This window comes from Chanodichthys erythropterus, chromosome 18 (genome assembly GCF_024489055.1).
Source record: "Chanodichthys erythropterus isolate Z2021 chromosome 18, ASM2448905v1, whole genome shotgun sequence".
Lineage (NCBI taxonomy): Eukaryota > Metazoa > Chordata > Actinopteri > Cypriniformes > Xenocyprididae > Chanodichthys > Chanodichthys erythropterus.
In genome coordinates, this window is record NC_090238.1 from 5,883,861 (window position 1) to 5,901,201 (window position 17,341).

Sequence of the window (17,341 nt, forward strand, 5' to 3'; positions counted from 1 at the left end):
ACGTTTTGATCTATGACATAAAACACACCAGTTATAACCCACTTGTGATTTTTTAAACTTTTACTGTGTCTTAAAATTGGCGGTTGTTAACAAATCGCTAAAAGGGACTACTTCCTTTGGCGGGGACTTTAGACGTCATCATTAAAAACGGGACATTTGGACCGCATTTCTCATGAAAAAGTGGATAAGTATTAATAACAGTGCAGATCATAATCAGCGAGCATGTTTTTAAATAAAGTTGTTTTCTAAATAAAGTTGTTCTGCGACCATGGTGTGCTGTAGTCCGTTTATAGCCTACTGTTAGCCTTTTATATCTGACGACTTTATTTAGGCTTCAAAATCTATAAATGTTGTGTTAACTTGTAAAGATTATCTTGATAGACAAAACGTGTAAGTGTCATAACCCTTTGTTAAACACAGAGCTTATTTTTTGCGATTTTCCAAAAGTTTAAGGAAAAATGCATAGGCTTTCGATCGAGGGAACCCGTGCGCCGCTAACTTCCGGATTGGCCTACAAAAACACGTCATCTCTGAGGTACTCAGTTGCATTCACATGGTTCAAATCATTATCTGACTGTTTTCAATTTGTAGCAGTAAATGAAGAGGTGTCAGATTGATCACAAGTTTAGTATGGAGTACCGCAAGGCTACATGCTATCCTTGGGAGATATCATTAGGAAGCATGGCATTAGTTTTCACTGTTACGCTGATGATACTCAGCTCTATATTTCTTCGCACCCTGATGAAACATACCAATTGACAAAATTAATGAAATAAAACATAGATATAAAAAATGTATATGAAATATAAAAAATCCAATGACTAATAATTTCCTACTACTAAATTCAGAAAAAAACAGAGATTCTAATTTTTGGACCAAAAACTTCTTCACGTAATAACCTAGAATACTGTCTAACACTTGATGGCTGCTCTGTCAAGTCTTTGTCGTCAGTTAGGAACCTGGGAGTGCTTTTTGATACCAATCTTTCATTTGAAAGCCACATTTCTAGCATCTGTAAAATTATGACATATGCTCTCAATGACAAAGGTATTCCATTCCTTCGTCTCCTACCGGTGTGATGAATCTGATCTTCAAGCAGAAGGAACTGGATGAAATACTTTGAATGCTTCCGATCCACATTCTGACTTCTGACTTGTGATGCAGCCTGAATCATAATCTGTGTTTATTCATTGGCCAGAGGAGAACTAGCCCTCCGACTGAGCCTGGTTTCTCCCAAGGTTTTTTTTTTTTTCTCCATTTCTGTCAGCTGATGAAGTTTGGGTTCCTTGCTGCTGTAGCCTCTAGTTGGGGACACTTCATATTCAGCAATATTACTGATTTGACTGCACTGACACTATTGGATGATAACTCTGGACGATGACATCACTGTTTTCTGCAGAAATTTTGCTGTATTATACCCTACGTTTAGCTTTTTACTTCTGTTGATTGTATTTAGGCTTCAAATTGTATTCATAAAAGATTATCATGATGAACAAAATATGTAAGAATCAATATCCAAAATGGCAAGCAAAAAAAAGGTATCGGGACTTGTTTTTGTCCATGGGGAATTCATTTTTAATGGTTGTGGTTTGCTATTGGTGGATCTCATGTGAGTGACAGGTTGTCCCGCCCTCGAGCCAGTAAAGACGTCATCGGAGAAGGGAAGAAATTAGGTTATTTAAAAAATACTTTTCATGTGGTGTTTTCGCCTATTGTATAGTATGAAATTATGCATATTTGGACAGGATATTTTGAGAATCACATGTTCGTCCCAAACACACTGACTCATTGTGTGAACGTCAAATTGTTTTGTAAGTGGAAAAAAAGGAGATAATATTAAAATAATAATTTTAATAAATATTTTAAAATACATAAATATATTCATACATAAGCATCATTACATTACAGGAAATAAATAATATAATTTAGGTTTTGTAAGGGATTTATGTGTGGAATTTCAGTCATCTGGGGCTGCAGGGTGCACGCGCTTCACGTGTGATGTTTTAATATAACTCTCACGAGCTCTCACAGTCACGTGCTCGTCACAGTTCCAGGAAGTTCCCGCAGCATAGAGAGCTCGTTGCTAGCTGTCAAACACTGAATCCTGTCCGATATCAGTTCAGGTTAACGGACAGTTAAACGGTTAAAACGGAAACAGACCACAGCGTCTCGCAGAACAATGGGATGAAACACATTTGTAATTCGAGGATCTGCGTTTTAGCGAGTTTAAAGGGTAAAATATGGAAGCTAACTAGCCAAATGCTCATCATGACACATTGACAACAAAACAAAAACAAAAGCGTTTCAGTGTTTTCTCGCTTAGTTTTAGACATTGGACCGACAGAGGACTCAAGAAGGATGGAGTGGGACAATTCTGGGACATTTGACAAGAGTCAAGCTGATTAGCAACGAAGTTAACGACATGACTGCTGTGTAGTAGTGGATTTGCTATATTCTGTTTGTTTACTATCGTTTGGTCAGCTGGCAGCAGATTCTACAGTGGTCGGCCTTTTTATTTTCTATTTTACGATTTTTGGTTATTTATCTACGTGTGTTTGGTAGTAATAAGAGCTCCAGTATGCATGACGCATATGAACCGGTTCCTATTCTGGAGAAATTACCTCTGCAGATTGACTGTCTGGCGGCATGGGGTGAGTTCTGCTTCCCTTTTCATCATTTCCATTTCCTTAAACACCTTTAACACTAGTATGGAGTATCATTGATAACGTGTTTTCATTCGTCGATAGTGACTGTGTCTCAAAACCTTTAAGTGGTCGACATACTGTAACATTTCATGTTTCATGTAACTTATAGTTGTAAAGCAGTTTCTCAAATTATTTTAGCTACTTACATAGACAACGTGTATGGACATCAAGTTAGTATTTCTACCTAGACAGATTTCTGCGCATGAAAAGTATTTGTTTATCAAATAGTGGAACAGTTGTCTTTTCCCAGTTATGTCTCAGAACCTGATGAGCTGGTCAGCTGACTCAGAAATAAGCCATTGATGTACAAACCTCTGTCTAGTTAGGCAGATCACCAGGTTTTGAGTCACAGCAAGAGAAAGAGCAACTATTCCACTATTTGAACTACAAGGTATTTTATTAGCTGGGCAGCTCTCAAGGTTTTGAAAATGTAGTATCATTGTACGTGATTCGAGATTTGTTCCCAGCAAGCATGTATAAGGGAAAAAACATCACTGAACTGAAAGACTATCACAACCTCCATGTTGAAGGGTGCATTGATTTTTAGAGCCATGTCAATCAATGTCGTCTACAAAGGGGTATGTTAACCCCATAAGCCTACTGTGTCATATTAAATATGCAACTTTTTAAGGCCTCTAAATTATCAACATGATCAAAACTGCAGAAAAAAAATCTGTTGTACACTATCTACAACTTTTATATTGTTGGTAATATGTCAAGATGAACACTTACTGGACTGAAGCAACTTATGTTTACTTGATTATCCATACATCATTTTTTCAGAAAAATCATGTTCATATGTAAGTCTCAAATATGATCATTAGGCTTTGAGGAAGGTTAATTTGTTCATCTTTCAGTCATCATTGTATTGCATTGCATTATATGTTTTAAAACTACAGAGATTTGGTCATAAAACTAAGCATTTAAATATCATCTTACTAAGACATATTATTGGCAGATATAGAATGATAGCTAATATTTATATGCATTTTATGTCAGTAGTGTGCTATACTGTTATAAAGATTGATTTACATTACAAGCATCAGAATTTCATCTTATGTTTAGGCCATATAAGCAACTGCAGTAGGTAAAAAAAAAAAAAAAAAATGGCCAAACAACTTTACAGTTTTTAGACCACTTGAGATGGACTCTGAGCATCTTTTAATTCCATGAGCTCGTTTATAAAGCTTTGCCATGTGTCTTTTAGTGTGATAATCAAACTGTGATTGCAGATGATTGGCTCCTTGTCGGGACCAAACCGGGTCATCTCCTTCAGTACAGGATCAAGAAAGATGCAGGTGCGGAGTTTTTGTTTTCTGCTGTGCTTATATTTAGCATTGATTATTTGTGGGATTTATTTTTAGTTTAATTGATATTATGTTTCATTACAGGCACAAATAGGTTTGAAGTTACATTAGAGAAATCCAATAAGAACTTCTCAAAGAAGATTCAGCAGGTATGCACCGATAGAGAAGTCCATCCATTAAAGGATGATTTCACCCAGATTTTGTCATTATTTACGCACCATTAAGTTGTTCCTAGGGTTGTAAGCAATTTAAAATCTTTAATTAATAACATGATGTGCTGATGAATTAATCTAAATGCAAAATAACATCAAATTTGACTGAGAAATGACCCCCAAAAGATAATTTAAAGTCATTGTTGTGTTAAATGAGAAAAGCATCAAATTACAAAAAGTAGCTTTAGAAAGAAATATTTTATTTGATTCAAAATAGAATTTATTACACAAACTTTTAGGCTGCAACGGCCATGATTTTTTTTCAGAAGCTGCATCTGAATTGGTATTTAGATGTATTTACAAACCAAAACAGTTTGGTTACAAACACTCTTCAGAATATCTTCTTTTATGTTCCGCAAAAGAAAGGAAGTCATAAAGGTTTTGAAATGACCTGAGGGTGAATAAATGTAAATAAACAATTTTTTTTATTTTTGGGCAAACTATTCCCAAAATGTATTTATCAAGTGATAATCTAAATAAACTAAAAGTGCCAGTAACTGGCAGTAATGTCAAATGAAGAAGACACAGAGTCATTTATTCATTCGATTCATTCAAACGGCTGATTCGTTCAGGAATGAAGTATATGGGCCATTGAATCATTGAACAGATTGATTTCGCTCAAAACGCAGATTCATTCATAAATGAAACATTGTGTTGCACTAAGACACACAACAGTTCTGCTGTGGCATTATAGATAATATTTTTGTCGACAAAATTTTGTAAAAACCGACAATATTATTTTATTGAACTGTCTGACAGTCTTATTTATTGAACTGTTGTAAATCAATATCACATTTGCACTCATGCTATTCGGGGGAAAAAACAGCATTCGTGTGATATTGATTAACTGTATCCTTTTATATAAATATGAGACAAAAGCTCATAAGCTCATTTTTGCCCCATACCTTAAATTTTATAACTGCATTCAATTGTCTTCATCATACAGTAAGTTGTTGCCCTGCATCATATTCATCACCAATCAACTGTAAGTAAGATGTACATAAAAGTAAGATGACCTATGTAGGTCTGGGGCGGGGTGTGTGTGTTAATGCGTAAAATAATTTGAATCGCTTTATTTTCCATAACTAATTCATTAAATTAACATGTTAAATCAAAAGCCCTAGTTGTTCTGTTATGTTATAGATGAATAGTACTTAATTTATGGTCTGTTTCTCAGCTATCTTATGACTTGTGTCATCTGTGGTCACTTTAAACTGTGATATTTATTAAGATTCTTCAAAAATTTCTTTTTTTTTTTTTTTTAACATGGAAAAATTGCAGCATGAGGGTGAGAAAATAATGACAAATTGACAGTGGTAAACTATGTTTAAAGAAACAAATTTACTTCTGGGCATCTCTTATAATCTGTTTCCTCTTTCAGCTGTTTGTGGTTTCGCAGTACAAGATTTTGGTTAGTCTTCTGGGTGAGTATCACTGTCATATGATGTGTAATCATATATACTTTCTTTGTTGGTTGCATATGAGAAACTTGGTTTAAAGACCAAATTGATGTGGTGTTGTGTATACTATGGAAGTGTGTAGTTTTAGTGTCAGCAGTGTCATTGCCCTCTTTCATTTCAGAAAATAACATCCACGTTCATGACTTGCTGACGTTCCAGCAGATAACTGTGGTGTCCAAAGCCAGAGGGGCCACACTGTTTGCCTGTGACCTGCAGGTAGGTTAAAAGAATAAAAAAAAAAAATCCATGTCATGACCCCGTTAAAGTAAAAACATGGGGGAAAAAAAGTCTTAAAAATGTTTTAAATGTTAAAATGTGAGTTTTATCATTTTAAAAATATTTTTGTTTTTGTCAAAAAAAAAAAAATCGATTTTTGATCAATTTAAAATTTTAGAATATCAGAAATATCATGAAAAAGGCAGATATAAAGAACTGTCTGTTGCATAATCCAATGTTTTTGTCTGGGTAAAATAATTAATGCTGTTAATAAGAAATATTTGACAGCAAAAATGTACTTATTTTTTTTTCTTACTTTGTGCCTCCCTTATAATGTTGGCCTTTAATGAAAGTGATTTGATGATGCAGCATAAGCTAGCTAGTATACCTTAATGCATGTGTTTTTAAACTTTGCTTGCTAATTTAAAACATGATCAAAACAGTAATCTATTTTAATGACAGAAGTTCAAATAAGTGAACTTTTTTTTTTTTTTATCCTGCGTGACAAAATATTGGTATCGGAATCAGCCCAAAAAAAATGCTTGACCCTGCTCAAACGGAAGTAATTATATTTGTGCAGGTCTTAAAAAAAATGATTTTAAACCCCTGCAGATACCCTGAATACTTTTGGGACCACTTTAAGTGAATATCATTGCCTGTTAATGCTCTGTCCTCCAGGTCCCCCTTTTGAATCACATCTGATTTCTGATTTCTCTCTCTTCAGAAGTCCAGCTCAGGTGAGGCCAAACTGCGCATGTGTGTTGCAGTCAAGAGGAAGATTCAGCTGTATTACTGGAAGGACAGAGAATTCCATGAATTACAGGTTGCTTGAGGCTTGGAAACACAGAAGCAAAATATATTTGATGAACCATAGCAGTAGTCTAAATCTTGTTTGGTCACTACTGCAGGGAGATTTCGCCGCTCCAGACATTCCCAAGTCCATGGCTTGGTGTGAGAACTCTATATGCGTGGGTTTCAAAAGAGACTACTATCTGATCCGGGTAAGTGAAAAAGGAAAAAAAAGTGCAGCTCTGCTTATATTTAGTTTGCTTTGCGATACTGATGAAAGTTCATCTACGTTAGCCAGCAACAATACAACAGTGGCCCAACAGGGCAAGTGATAATTTTGTCAACACCCCCATGCTGGCCCCTTGGCAACTTAAATCATAAAACGAATATTTAGCTTTTCCTCACAAGGAACCTTTTAAGCACACTTTGTTTCCTCTTGATCTGATAAAAACCTGATTGGAGCTTTCTGCTTTCCAGTTTTGTGTACAATATTATCAAATGTATAGTGAATGGTCTATGTGCACACAATCATGCAACTTTTCTCTTCAGATGGACGGACGTGGCTCAGTCAAGGAACTGTTCCCCACGGGGAAACAGCTGGAACCATTGGTGGCCCCTTTGGCTGATGGGAAGGTAGCGGTGGGTCAGGATGACCTCACAGTTGTTTTGAACGAAGAAGGCGTCTGCACTCAGAAATGTGCCCTTAACTGGACGGACATTCCTGTTGCGATGGGTATGATGATGTCAGTCTTAACAAACATGCTTCTCAGGTTCTCAAAAGCAACTTATCAGACATGTGACATCAAACAGGTTCAGTTGACAACTGATCGTCAAGGAAAATGAGTAATGAAAAGTAAAATGCAGTTGAAAATCGTATTGCTTCCAATGTCATAAACGATCGAATCTCCTCTAGCTTACTGTACATAGCTTAATAAAACAAACTGAAAGCATAACTGAACATAATTATATTGATTTTTTTTTTGTATTTACATTTGTTTGCTTTTTTAATAACTGAAAAATTTGTATACCTTACACTTTTTACTTACATTTGTTAAGCTAGTATCAGGTTTGTTTGTTTTTTTTTCTTTTTTCTGTGGTATCGAAATTGGATTCAAGAATTGTGGAGTTACTAAACTAAAATTTTGGTTTCTTAGCAACCTTGTTTCCCGCAAAAATAACAATGTCGTGATACATACAAAAAAACTACATGGGTGTTTTTTTTTTTAATTATTGAAGTACCCTACTGATTTATAACTAGAAAGATAATTATATATCTTTTTTGATTGTACTTGTACATTATCTTTAAGCTTCCGCTAAGAAAAAAGTTCATTACAATGTGGAAGAACAGCATAGCAACAAACACTACAGCAACAACAACATTTTCAGTTATGCACTAGTGCCCTGAACAAGTCCTTATTCAGATATATTTCACCCTTGAATGCTGCAACTGACTAATGAGAATCATATGAAAGCTTGTTTGTGCCATGAAATAAAAAATAAAAAAGGTAATTGAGACTTTTTATCTCACAATTCTGACTTCAGAATTCTGACACAATTCTGAAGTCAGAATTTCAAATAAAAAAGTCAGAATTGTGAGATATAAAAAAATGAAAAATATAATGAAAAAATATAATGACTTTATATCTCACAGTTCTGACTTTATTTTTTGAAATTCTGACTTTATAACTCAATTGTGAATTTATAACTCAATTCTGACTTTATATCACACAATTCTGACTTTATATTAAGCAATTCTGACTTTATAACTCACAATTCTGACTTTATATCAAGCAATTCTGAGTTTATAACTCACAATTCTGACTTTATATCACACAATTCTGACTTTATATCAAGCAATTCTGACTTTAGATCACACAATTCTGACTTTATATCAAGCAATTCTGACTTTACATCAAGCAATTCTGACTTTATAACTCACTATTCTGACTTTATATCAAGCAATTCTGACTTTATAACTCTCAATTCTGACTTTATAACTCACAATTCTGACTTTATAACTCACAATTCTGACTTTATATCAAGCAATTCTGACTTTATAACTCACTATTCTGACTTTATATCACACAATTCTGACTTTATAACTCACAATTCTGACTTTATATCTCGCAATTCTGACTTTATATCAAGCAATTCTGACTTTATAACTCACAATTCTGACTTTATATCACACAATTCTGACTTTATATCACACAATTCTGACTTTATAACTCACAATTCTGACTTTATAACTTACAATTCTGACTTTATAACTCACAATTCTGACTTTATATCACACAATTCTGACTTTATATCTCACAATTCTGACTTTATATCAAGCAATTCTGACTTTATAACTCACAATTCTGACTTTATATCACACAATTCTGACTTTATATCAAGCAATTCTGACTTTATATCAAGCAATTCTGACTTTATAACTCACAATTCTGACTTTATATCACACAATTCTGACTTTATATCACACAATTCTGACTTTATAACTCACAATTCTGACTTTATATCACACAATTCTGACTTTATAACTCACTATTCTGACTTTATACCAAGCAATTCTGACTTTATAACTCTCAATTCTGACTTTATAACTCACAATTCTGACTTTATATCACACAATTCTGACTTTATATCACACAATTCTGACTTTATATCACACAATTCTGACTTTATATCACACAATTCTGACTTTATATCACACAATTCTGACTTTATATCACACAATTCTGACTTTATAACTCACAATTCTGACTTTATATCACACAATTCTGACTTTATATCAAGCAATTCTGACTTTATAACTCGCAATTCTGACTTTATATCACACAATTCTGACTTTATATCACACAATTCTGACTTTATAACTCGCAATTCTGACTTTATATCTCACAATTCTGACTTTATAACTCACAATTCTGACTTTATAACTCTCAATTCTGACTTTATAACTCTCAATTCTGACTTTATAACTCTCAATTCTGACTTTATAACTCTCAATTCTGACTTTATAACTCACTATTCTGACTTTATATCACACAATTCTGACTTTATAACTCTCAATTCTGACTTTATAACTCTCAATTCTGACTTTATAACTCACAATTCTGACTTTATATCAAGCAATTCTGACTTTATAACTCACTATTCTGACTTTATATCACACAATTCTGACTTTATAACTCACAATTATGACTTTATATCACACAATTCTGACTTTATATCACACAATTCTGACTTTATAACTCACTATTCTGACTTTATATCAAGCAATTCTGACTTTATAACTCTCAATTCTGACTTTATAACTCACAATTCTGACTTTATATCACACAATTCTGACTTTATATCACACAATTCTGACTTTATATCACACAATTCTGACTTTATATCACACAATTCTGACTTTATATCACACAATTCTGACTTTATAACTCACAATTCTGACTTTATATCACACAATTCTGACTTTATATCAAGCAATTCTGACTTTATAACTCGCAATTCTGACTTTATATCACACAATTCTGACTTTATATCACACAATTCTGACTTTATAACTCGCAATTCTGACTTTATATCTCACAATTCTGACTTTATAACTCACAATTCTGACTTTATAACTCTCAATTCTGACTTTATAACTCTCAATTCTGACTTTATAACTCTCAATTCTGACTTTATAACTCACTATTCTGACTTTATATCACACAATTCTGACTTTATAACTCTCAATTCTGACTTTATAACTCTCAATTCTGACTTTATAACTCACAATTCTGACTTTATATCAAGCAATTCTGACTTTATAACTCACTATTCTGACTTTATATCACACAATTCTGACTTTATAACTCACAATTATGACTTTATATCAAGCAATTATGACTTTATATCAAGCAATTATGACTTTACAACTCTCAATTCTGACTTTATAACTCTCAATTCTGACTTTATATCAAGCAATTCTGACTATATAACTCTCAATTATGAGTTTATATCACACAATTCTGACTTTATATCAAGCAATTCTGACTTTATATCAAGCAATTCTGACTTTATATCAAGCAATTCTGACTTTATATCAAGCAATTCTGACTGTATAACTCTCAATTCTGACTTTATAACTCACAGTTCTGACTTTATACCTCACAATTCTGACTTTATAACTCACAATTCTGACTTTATATCATGCAATTCTGACTTTATATCAAGCAATTCTGACTATATAACTCTCAATTATGAGTTTACCTCAAGCAATTCTGGTAACAAGTTTCCATGGAATCAGAATCTTTTTTTATTAAAAATGAATTAGAACTGATTCATGGAAAAAATGAATGAGAGAGTTGTGTTACTATTGGCTTATAAGCAGTGCCACACAGAATCTGTGCCTGCAGAAAAAAGAACACCCACAATTCAACAAATCCCCTGCTCTTCGCATGGCTGCTTTTTAAATATTTATGCTCCTTTGAATCTATTTTAAGCTATCAATGATGCTGTAGTACTGTCAGCTCTTTTCAACGCATTTTTACCATTTTTAAATCCATTCATCTTCCATTTCTGAGTCTGATTATGGCTGTTTCCTCATGTCTTTCATTAGAGCACCAGCCACCTTACATCATTGCAGTGTTGCCACGGTATGTGGAGATCCGCACCCTCGAACCCAGACTGCTGGTGCAGAGCGTAGAACTGCAGAGACCACGTTTCATCACCTCCGCTGGGTGAGTCCTGCACACAGTGTCAGTTTAGGAACATTTTTCATTGTGACTGAAGGTCTATTTTACATTAGCCATGTTTACATGCACCCAAATAATAACATGCACCTAAATAGACTGAAAAGCCTTCATATAAACACCTCAGTCGATGTGATTGAGCTTTTTAGGATTGAAAGGGGTGGCATAGACCAGAAGTAACCCCATCAGCAGGGAAAAAAATTAAGTTAAAAGCTTAAAAGCTTGAATCTGTCTATTTTTAAATCAAGTCTGCTTTCTTTCCCTCTTTGATTTCACAGATCAAATGTTGTCTATGTCGCTAGCAATCATTTTGTTTGGCGTCTGGTGCCGGTCTCTATAGCCAGCCAGATACGGCAGCTGCTACAGGACAAACAGTTTGAACTGGCGCTTCAGCTAGCGGTGAGAAACTCTGATTCTAACATCCAGTAAATATTGTATGCAAAGTACACAATGTGTATGTGTTGACCTGGTTTTTGTCTCCTCTTTCTTTAGAAAATGAAGGATGATTCAGATGCAGACAAGAGACAACAGATCCATCACATTCAGAACCTGTATGCCTTCAACCTGTTCTGTCAGAAGCGCTTTGACGACTCCATGCAGGGGTTTGCAAAGTTAGGCACAGGTGTGTTGAGTTACAGTGGTGATGATGCACCACACATGAGAAAAGAATAAATTGATTTAAGTTGTAAGTGATTTCCTTGACCAGCACTTTCAAGTATTCATGAGAAACTTTCTGGTAGACTGAAAAAAAAAATACCAACAGCTGTTTAAATACCAACCTATCAGATTGGAGTTTTGGAGTTTTTTTTTTTTTCTTTTCATTTTTGTGTCAGGCTGACTAAGGCTGAGTTGCTTTGTATTGTCCACTAGAGAGTGCCATTGCACCAGGAAAATAAGATGTATGAATAATATAGTTCTACAGTGATGTATTTTTGTAAGTCAAACCATAAGCTAGCATCACTCTGGTTCCCTCAACAAAAACCCAATAGGATTTTTTCCACTGGCTCTTGGATTATTGCAGAAAATAAGCTCTGTGACCAACAAAAATTTATGATGCATACATGTTTTGTTTATCATGGTAATCTTCATAAATTAAGTTTTGAAGCCAGAATACAATTTTAGGCTATAAACAAACTTCACATGACTTCAGCATCACCACCATTACGCTGCATTCACACGGGGCGTCAGTATCAACGCTTGACGGGGGGTGTGTCTGAAGCTTGGTGCTGACGTGACCGCCATAGTAACAACAGCCAATCGCATTACTTTCCAGTGTTGCATGAATGCAATTGGCTAGCGTCTGGGCTAGGGTATTTACATAAGGCGATTTGATTGGCTGATGCCTGTGGTGGTGCTTGAAAAGTTGAGAAATTTTCAACTTCTGCCGTGAGCAACGCGAGTGAAGTGACGCAACGGTACCCACTATTCAGTTTGGCAACACATGACGCCACCCATTCAAAGTAGATGAGATGTGCTAACGCAGATGCCTAATCTTGATTTAAAAAAAATAATAATAATTTTCTCTGAAATTTCGAGTTTAAAGATTATAGAAAGGCTGTGAAAGAAACTAGTGAGTAGATGAGTTTTATTTGATGTTTTTCGGTGATATGTTTAATGTCCCCGACAACCTCTCTAGGTCCATTTAGACACTAACTAGAAACAAAATCTTTATAAAAATCACAAGGGGTTATAACTGATGTATTTTATATCATTGAATAAAACATGAAAATATTTTGAGCTTGTCTTCACCACAGACCTTATTTCAATCCCATTGTATTCAGGACAGTGGAACAGGAAGTGCAAAATGCAACTAATTTTGGCCTTCGAAAATGCTGCAGCACCCTATATAATGGGCAAAAGCTGATTTGTTCTTCTCTTGTATAGATCCCACTCATGTTATAGGACTGTATCCAGACCTCCTTCCCTCTGACTACCGCAAACAGCTGCACTACCCCAACCCTCTGCCCGCGCTGTCTGGAGCCGAGTTGGAGAAAGCCCACCTAGCCCTTATAGATTACTTGACACAGGTATTCATGATTTTGCAAACTCGTTTTGCTAATGTTTTTCATCTTGTTACAGCATTCTCTTTGTGTTTCTGATAGAAACGCAGTCATTTAGTGAAGCAGCTGAATGACTCGGACCCCTCTACCACCTCCCCTCTCATGGAGGGAACCCCCACCATCAAGAGCCGCAAGAAACTCCTTCAGATCATCGATACCACCCTGCTCAAATGTTACCTCCATGTAAGACTTTCACATTGTTCTCAACAGCTCTGTTCTGAGCCGTCGTGAGCTGCCTCGCTGCATTGACAGCATCTTAACTGAAATGGAGTTTTATTAATGCTCACAGTTGATTCCAACAGATGTTGAAATTAGAGTCTGGTGATTGCATCTCGCTTAGCTTAAAGGGAATGTACACCCAAAAAATATAAATTTGCTTTTAATTTACTCACCCTCAAGTCATCCAAGATGAAGGTGCTTTTTTTTCTTCGATAGAACGGTAAAGAAGATTTTTAGCTGAAACGTGGTCCTCAGTGATTCATATAATGCAAAAAACATATACAGGCAAAACAAAATTAATACCTGAGGCTCCTGATGATACATTAAGGTGTTATGAAGCAAAACTACTGGTCTGTGCAAGAAGCTGAACATTATTAGGGTTAGTTCACCCAAAGATGAAATTTCTGTCATTAATTACTCATCCTCATGTCATTCCACACCTGTAAGACCTTCGTTCATCTTCAGAACACAAATTAAGATATTTTGGATGAAATACGGGAGGTTTCTGAAAGAGGCAGTAATGTCATTGCACCTTTTCAATGCCCAAAAAGGTAGTAAAGACATCGTTAAAATAGTCCATGTGACTACAGTGGTTCAATCTTCATTTAAAAATACCTTTTGTGCACAAAAACAAAAATAACGGCAACAATTTCTTTTCTTCCATGTCAGTCTCCTACGCAGATTATGTTGTAGACATAGTGCAGTGCTTCCGGGTTCATGCTGTTCACGCGTACAGCGTCAGCCAATACTGAGCCAGCGATCTAACATACACTACCCTCCAAAAGTTTGGAAATGCCCTAGAAAAGTGGGATTTTGGACAATATTGGCACGAATCCTTCTTAATTTGCGATAATTTTGCACTGATAAGGGACATCACAAATTACATAACCAGTTTATACATAGAAAAAATGTAAATTTTTTATTCATCAAAATATCCAGCATTAGCAGCTATCTGACCTAAACTGGGTTCTGATTGGTTCATTGTATTCTAAACTTAATTGGCAAACAATTGTTGAAGCTATTAAGGTGTGCTGACCCAAAAATCTTTTACAAACCTGGGCCAAGTTTAAACCAGTAACCAGGCATCACAGCTGGCAAAGGGGCATGTCTGACTTTGACATGTGTATATATTGCCATTATTATGCAATCAAAATGAAAATTATTATTGCTGGTTTTCAATGATAATGTCAAGTTACTTTAATGTATTTGCACCAAAAAATTACAAGGATTTATGCTGATATCGTCCAAAACCACACATTGCCAGGGGTGTTTCCAAACTTTTGGAGGGCAGTGTACTTCTGACCTTTCTGGGCCTTGAAAGTGGTAATTAAATTGTCTATGGATGAGTCATATACCTCTTGGATTTCATCAAAAATAATTTTGTAATAACTGATGTAATTTGTGTTCTAAGGATGAACGAAAGTCTTACAGATGTGGAACGACATGAGGTTGAACTAACATTTTTTTTTTTTTCATTTTTGGGTGAACTAACCCTTTAATAACTAATACACAGTCCTAAAGCATTCATGACAGTCTGTAGCATGAGCTTCCTTTTGCATTATGACGTATTATGACTTTTTAACCACTCTAAGTTAGTCAGCCTTAGGAAGGTTAAACAAATGAGTTTTGGAAACGGGGTGGAAAAAACAGCATTTCTTTCACATAGTGACAACACTGTCTTCTCTAGCACAGCTCAACCAGGCCTCGCCCCCTTTTTTGCTTATTCCGATGGTGGGGATTATTTAAATGAGTAACATCGTGACTTCCCAAAACCCCGGAAAAACACATTGTAGTCCAAACGAGCCGTTCACTGTAGTTTTTGAAAAATGGATTTGTTAAATGAAATATCTCGCTTTGGAGTGGACTTTGAGCTTTGCAGATCTTTTTTATGTCCAAACAGCAACATTAAAGACTAACTAAAGTTGAAAAGGTAAAAAAGCATTATAGGACCCCTTTAATTAAATTAAATTGTAGCCTTTTGATAAAGCGTTAAGCAATATCGTGCATTTGATTTTAGTTCAATTGACAGATGTTTTGCCAAAGCTGTGGTGAAAAACGCAATGTTATGAGAAGTTTAAAAATATTTTCAGTTCTCTATTAAAACTGCCAGAATCTAGATAATTAATGAAAAACACTTAAGTTGTAATAATGTTCCACAATGTTACTGTTCTTAATTTGTTTCGGTCAAATAAATGCAGCCTTAATGAGCAGTGCACAAGAGACTACTTTCAAAAACATTTAGAAACCTTACCAACCCCAAACTTTTGAACTGTAGTTTGTATATAATGAAAAAAGAAAATGATTTTTAAGACCATTAAAAATTTCAAACCTTATCTTCGATAAATTGGATGCTGCAAGGTAATTTGTGGCTGCTGCTATTAATACTTTTTAAAGGAGTTTTGTGACCTTTTTTTAGAATCTTAGTTATCAGTATTTATCGGTATGTACTACAATAAGCCAAAGTTGACATTGAGTATTATGATAAGCTCATGAAAATATTATATGATTAGTTCTTGAGATAATTGTGCCATAAACTCAGTAATACAGTATACCTCAAATATTTTCCTTCAAACTGTTAAGAATTTTTTCAAAATCTTTCAAATTTGATTTGCAGTGCTCATTGTTCTTAATTATTCTCAGTTGATTCTCATAACTGTAATACTGTCATTAGTTTAATAAGTCAGTATGACAAGTATGATGAATAATAAATACTTGTCTCTATAAAGCTTTAAGTTCTTGCCTTAGTAGATGGCTCACAGCAGTTAAAGCTAGTTTATCTCGACACACTGTAAAGGATTCTGTGTGAATTTAGAGCATAGTTTTTGTTTTGTTTTTTAATCTGCAGACCAATGTAGCCTTGGTGTCGCCTCTCCTGCGCCTGGAGAACAACCACTGTCACATAGAGGAGAGCGAGTATGTGTTAAAGAAAGCTCATAAATACAGCGAACTCATCATCCTCTACGAGAAGAAAGGCCTTCATCAGAAAGGTGCGCACAGTCTTATCAACTGCTCAGATTGTCATATGAATGTTTATGTGAGCCTGAGGAATCTCCATTAGGAGAATAATATCTGTGGTTGTCTGACATGTTCATCATCCCTCAGAAAAACCCAAGCATCTGAACATCATTTGGAGGGCTCAGATCAGCTCTTGTTTAAAGAGATGCCTCTAATCATGTTTTGTTGATGTCATGCCCTACAGAAGAGAATACTGATGAGGACCAGGCCGGGTAGATCCATACTGCCTAATAAACCCTCAGTGCAGCCAAGAAAACTTCCTTATATAAACATCACTGTCACAAACTGTTTCATGAATATACACTCTTTCTGTTTGGCTCTGTCATTCTCATGCAGTTGTTTTCTTTTGTTTTTATCAGCATTCTATGTCTATTTACGTGATTGTTTTTTTAGCATTGCGTTCAAAAAAGCATTCAAAAAGAGTCTGAGGAAGTCCATTCAAACTGAATTTGACGATGTATTGCACTGTATGTTCTGCAATAGTGTGTCTGTTGACTATTTACTGTCAATATATGATTTTGTGACACCAGTCTCTCTCTCTCTTGTGACATGCAATTCAGAAGTCACTTAAAAAAAATCCATATCCATGCTGCAGATTGTGTGCCGCCATCTT

The 17,341-nt window shown here is 35.0% G+C and overlaps 1 protein-coding gene across 1 annotated transcript in view; it reads left to right on the forward strand.

Annotated features, from left to right (window-relative positions):
• Nucleotides 1–2,053: 2,053 nt before the first annotated feature.
• Nucleotides 2,054–17,341, forward strand: part of vps39 (VPS39 subunit of HOPS complex) — a 30,405-nt gene continuing 15,117 nt past the window's right edge. Inside the window, exons 1-14 of the mRNA XM_067366964.1 lie at nucleotides 2,054–2,651; nucleotides 3,938–4,003; nucleotides 4,097–4,161; nucleotides 5,606–5,648; nucleotides 5,806–5,900; nucleotides 6,625–6,723; nucleotides 6,809–6,901; nucleotides 7,239–7,422; nucleotides 11,302–11,422; nucleotides 11,713–11,833; nucleotides 11,927–12,056; nucleotides 13,319–13,461; nucleotides 13,537–13,677; nucleotides 16,559–16,700. Of these exons, the coding sequence (XP_067223065.1) occupies nucleotides 2,579–2,651; nucleotides 3,938–4,003; nucleotides 4,097–4,161; nucleotides 5,606–5,648; nucleotides 5,806–5,900; nucleotides 6,625–6,723; nucleotides 6,809–6,901; nucleotides 7,239–7,422; nucleotides 11,302–11,422; nucleotides 11,713–11,833; nucleotides 11,927–12,056; nucleotides 13,319–13,461; nucleotides 13,537–13,677; nucleotides 16,559–16,700 (1,516 nt within the window). The 5' untranslated portion in view covers nucleotides 2,054–2,578. The remainder of the gene's footprint in view (nucleotides 2,652–3,937; nucleotides 4,004–4,096; nucleotides 4,162–5,605; nucleotides 5,649–5,805; nucleotides 5,901–6,624; nucleotides 6,724–6,808; nucleotides 6,902–7,238; nucleotides 7,423–11,301; nucleotides 11,423–11,712; nucleotides 11,834–11,926; nucleotides 12,057–13,318; nucleotides 13,462–13,536; nucleotides 13,678–16,558; nucleotides 16,701–17,341) is intronic.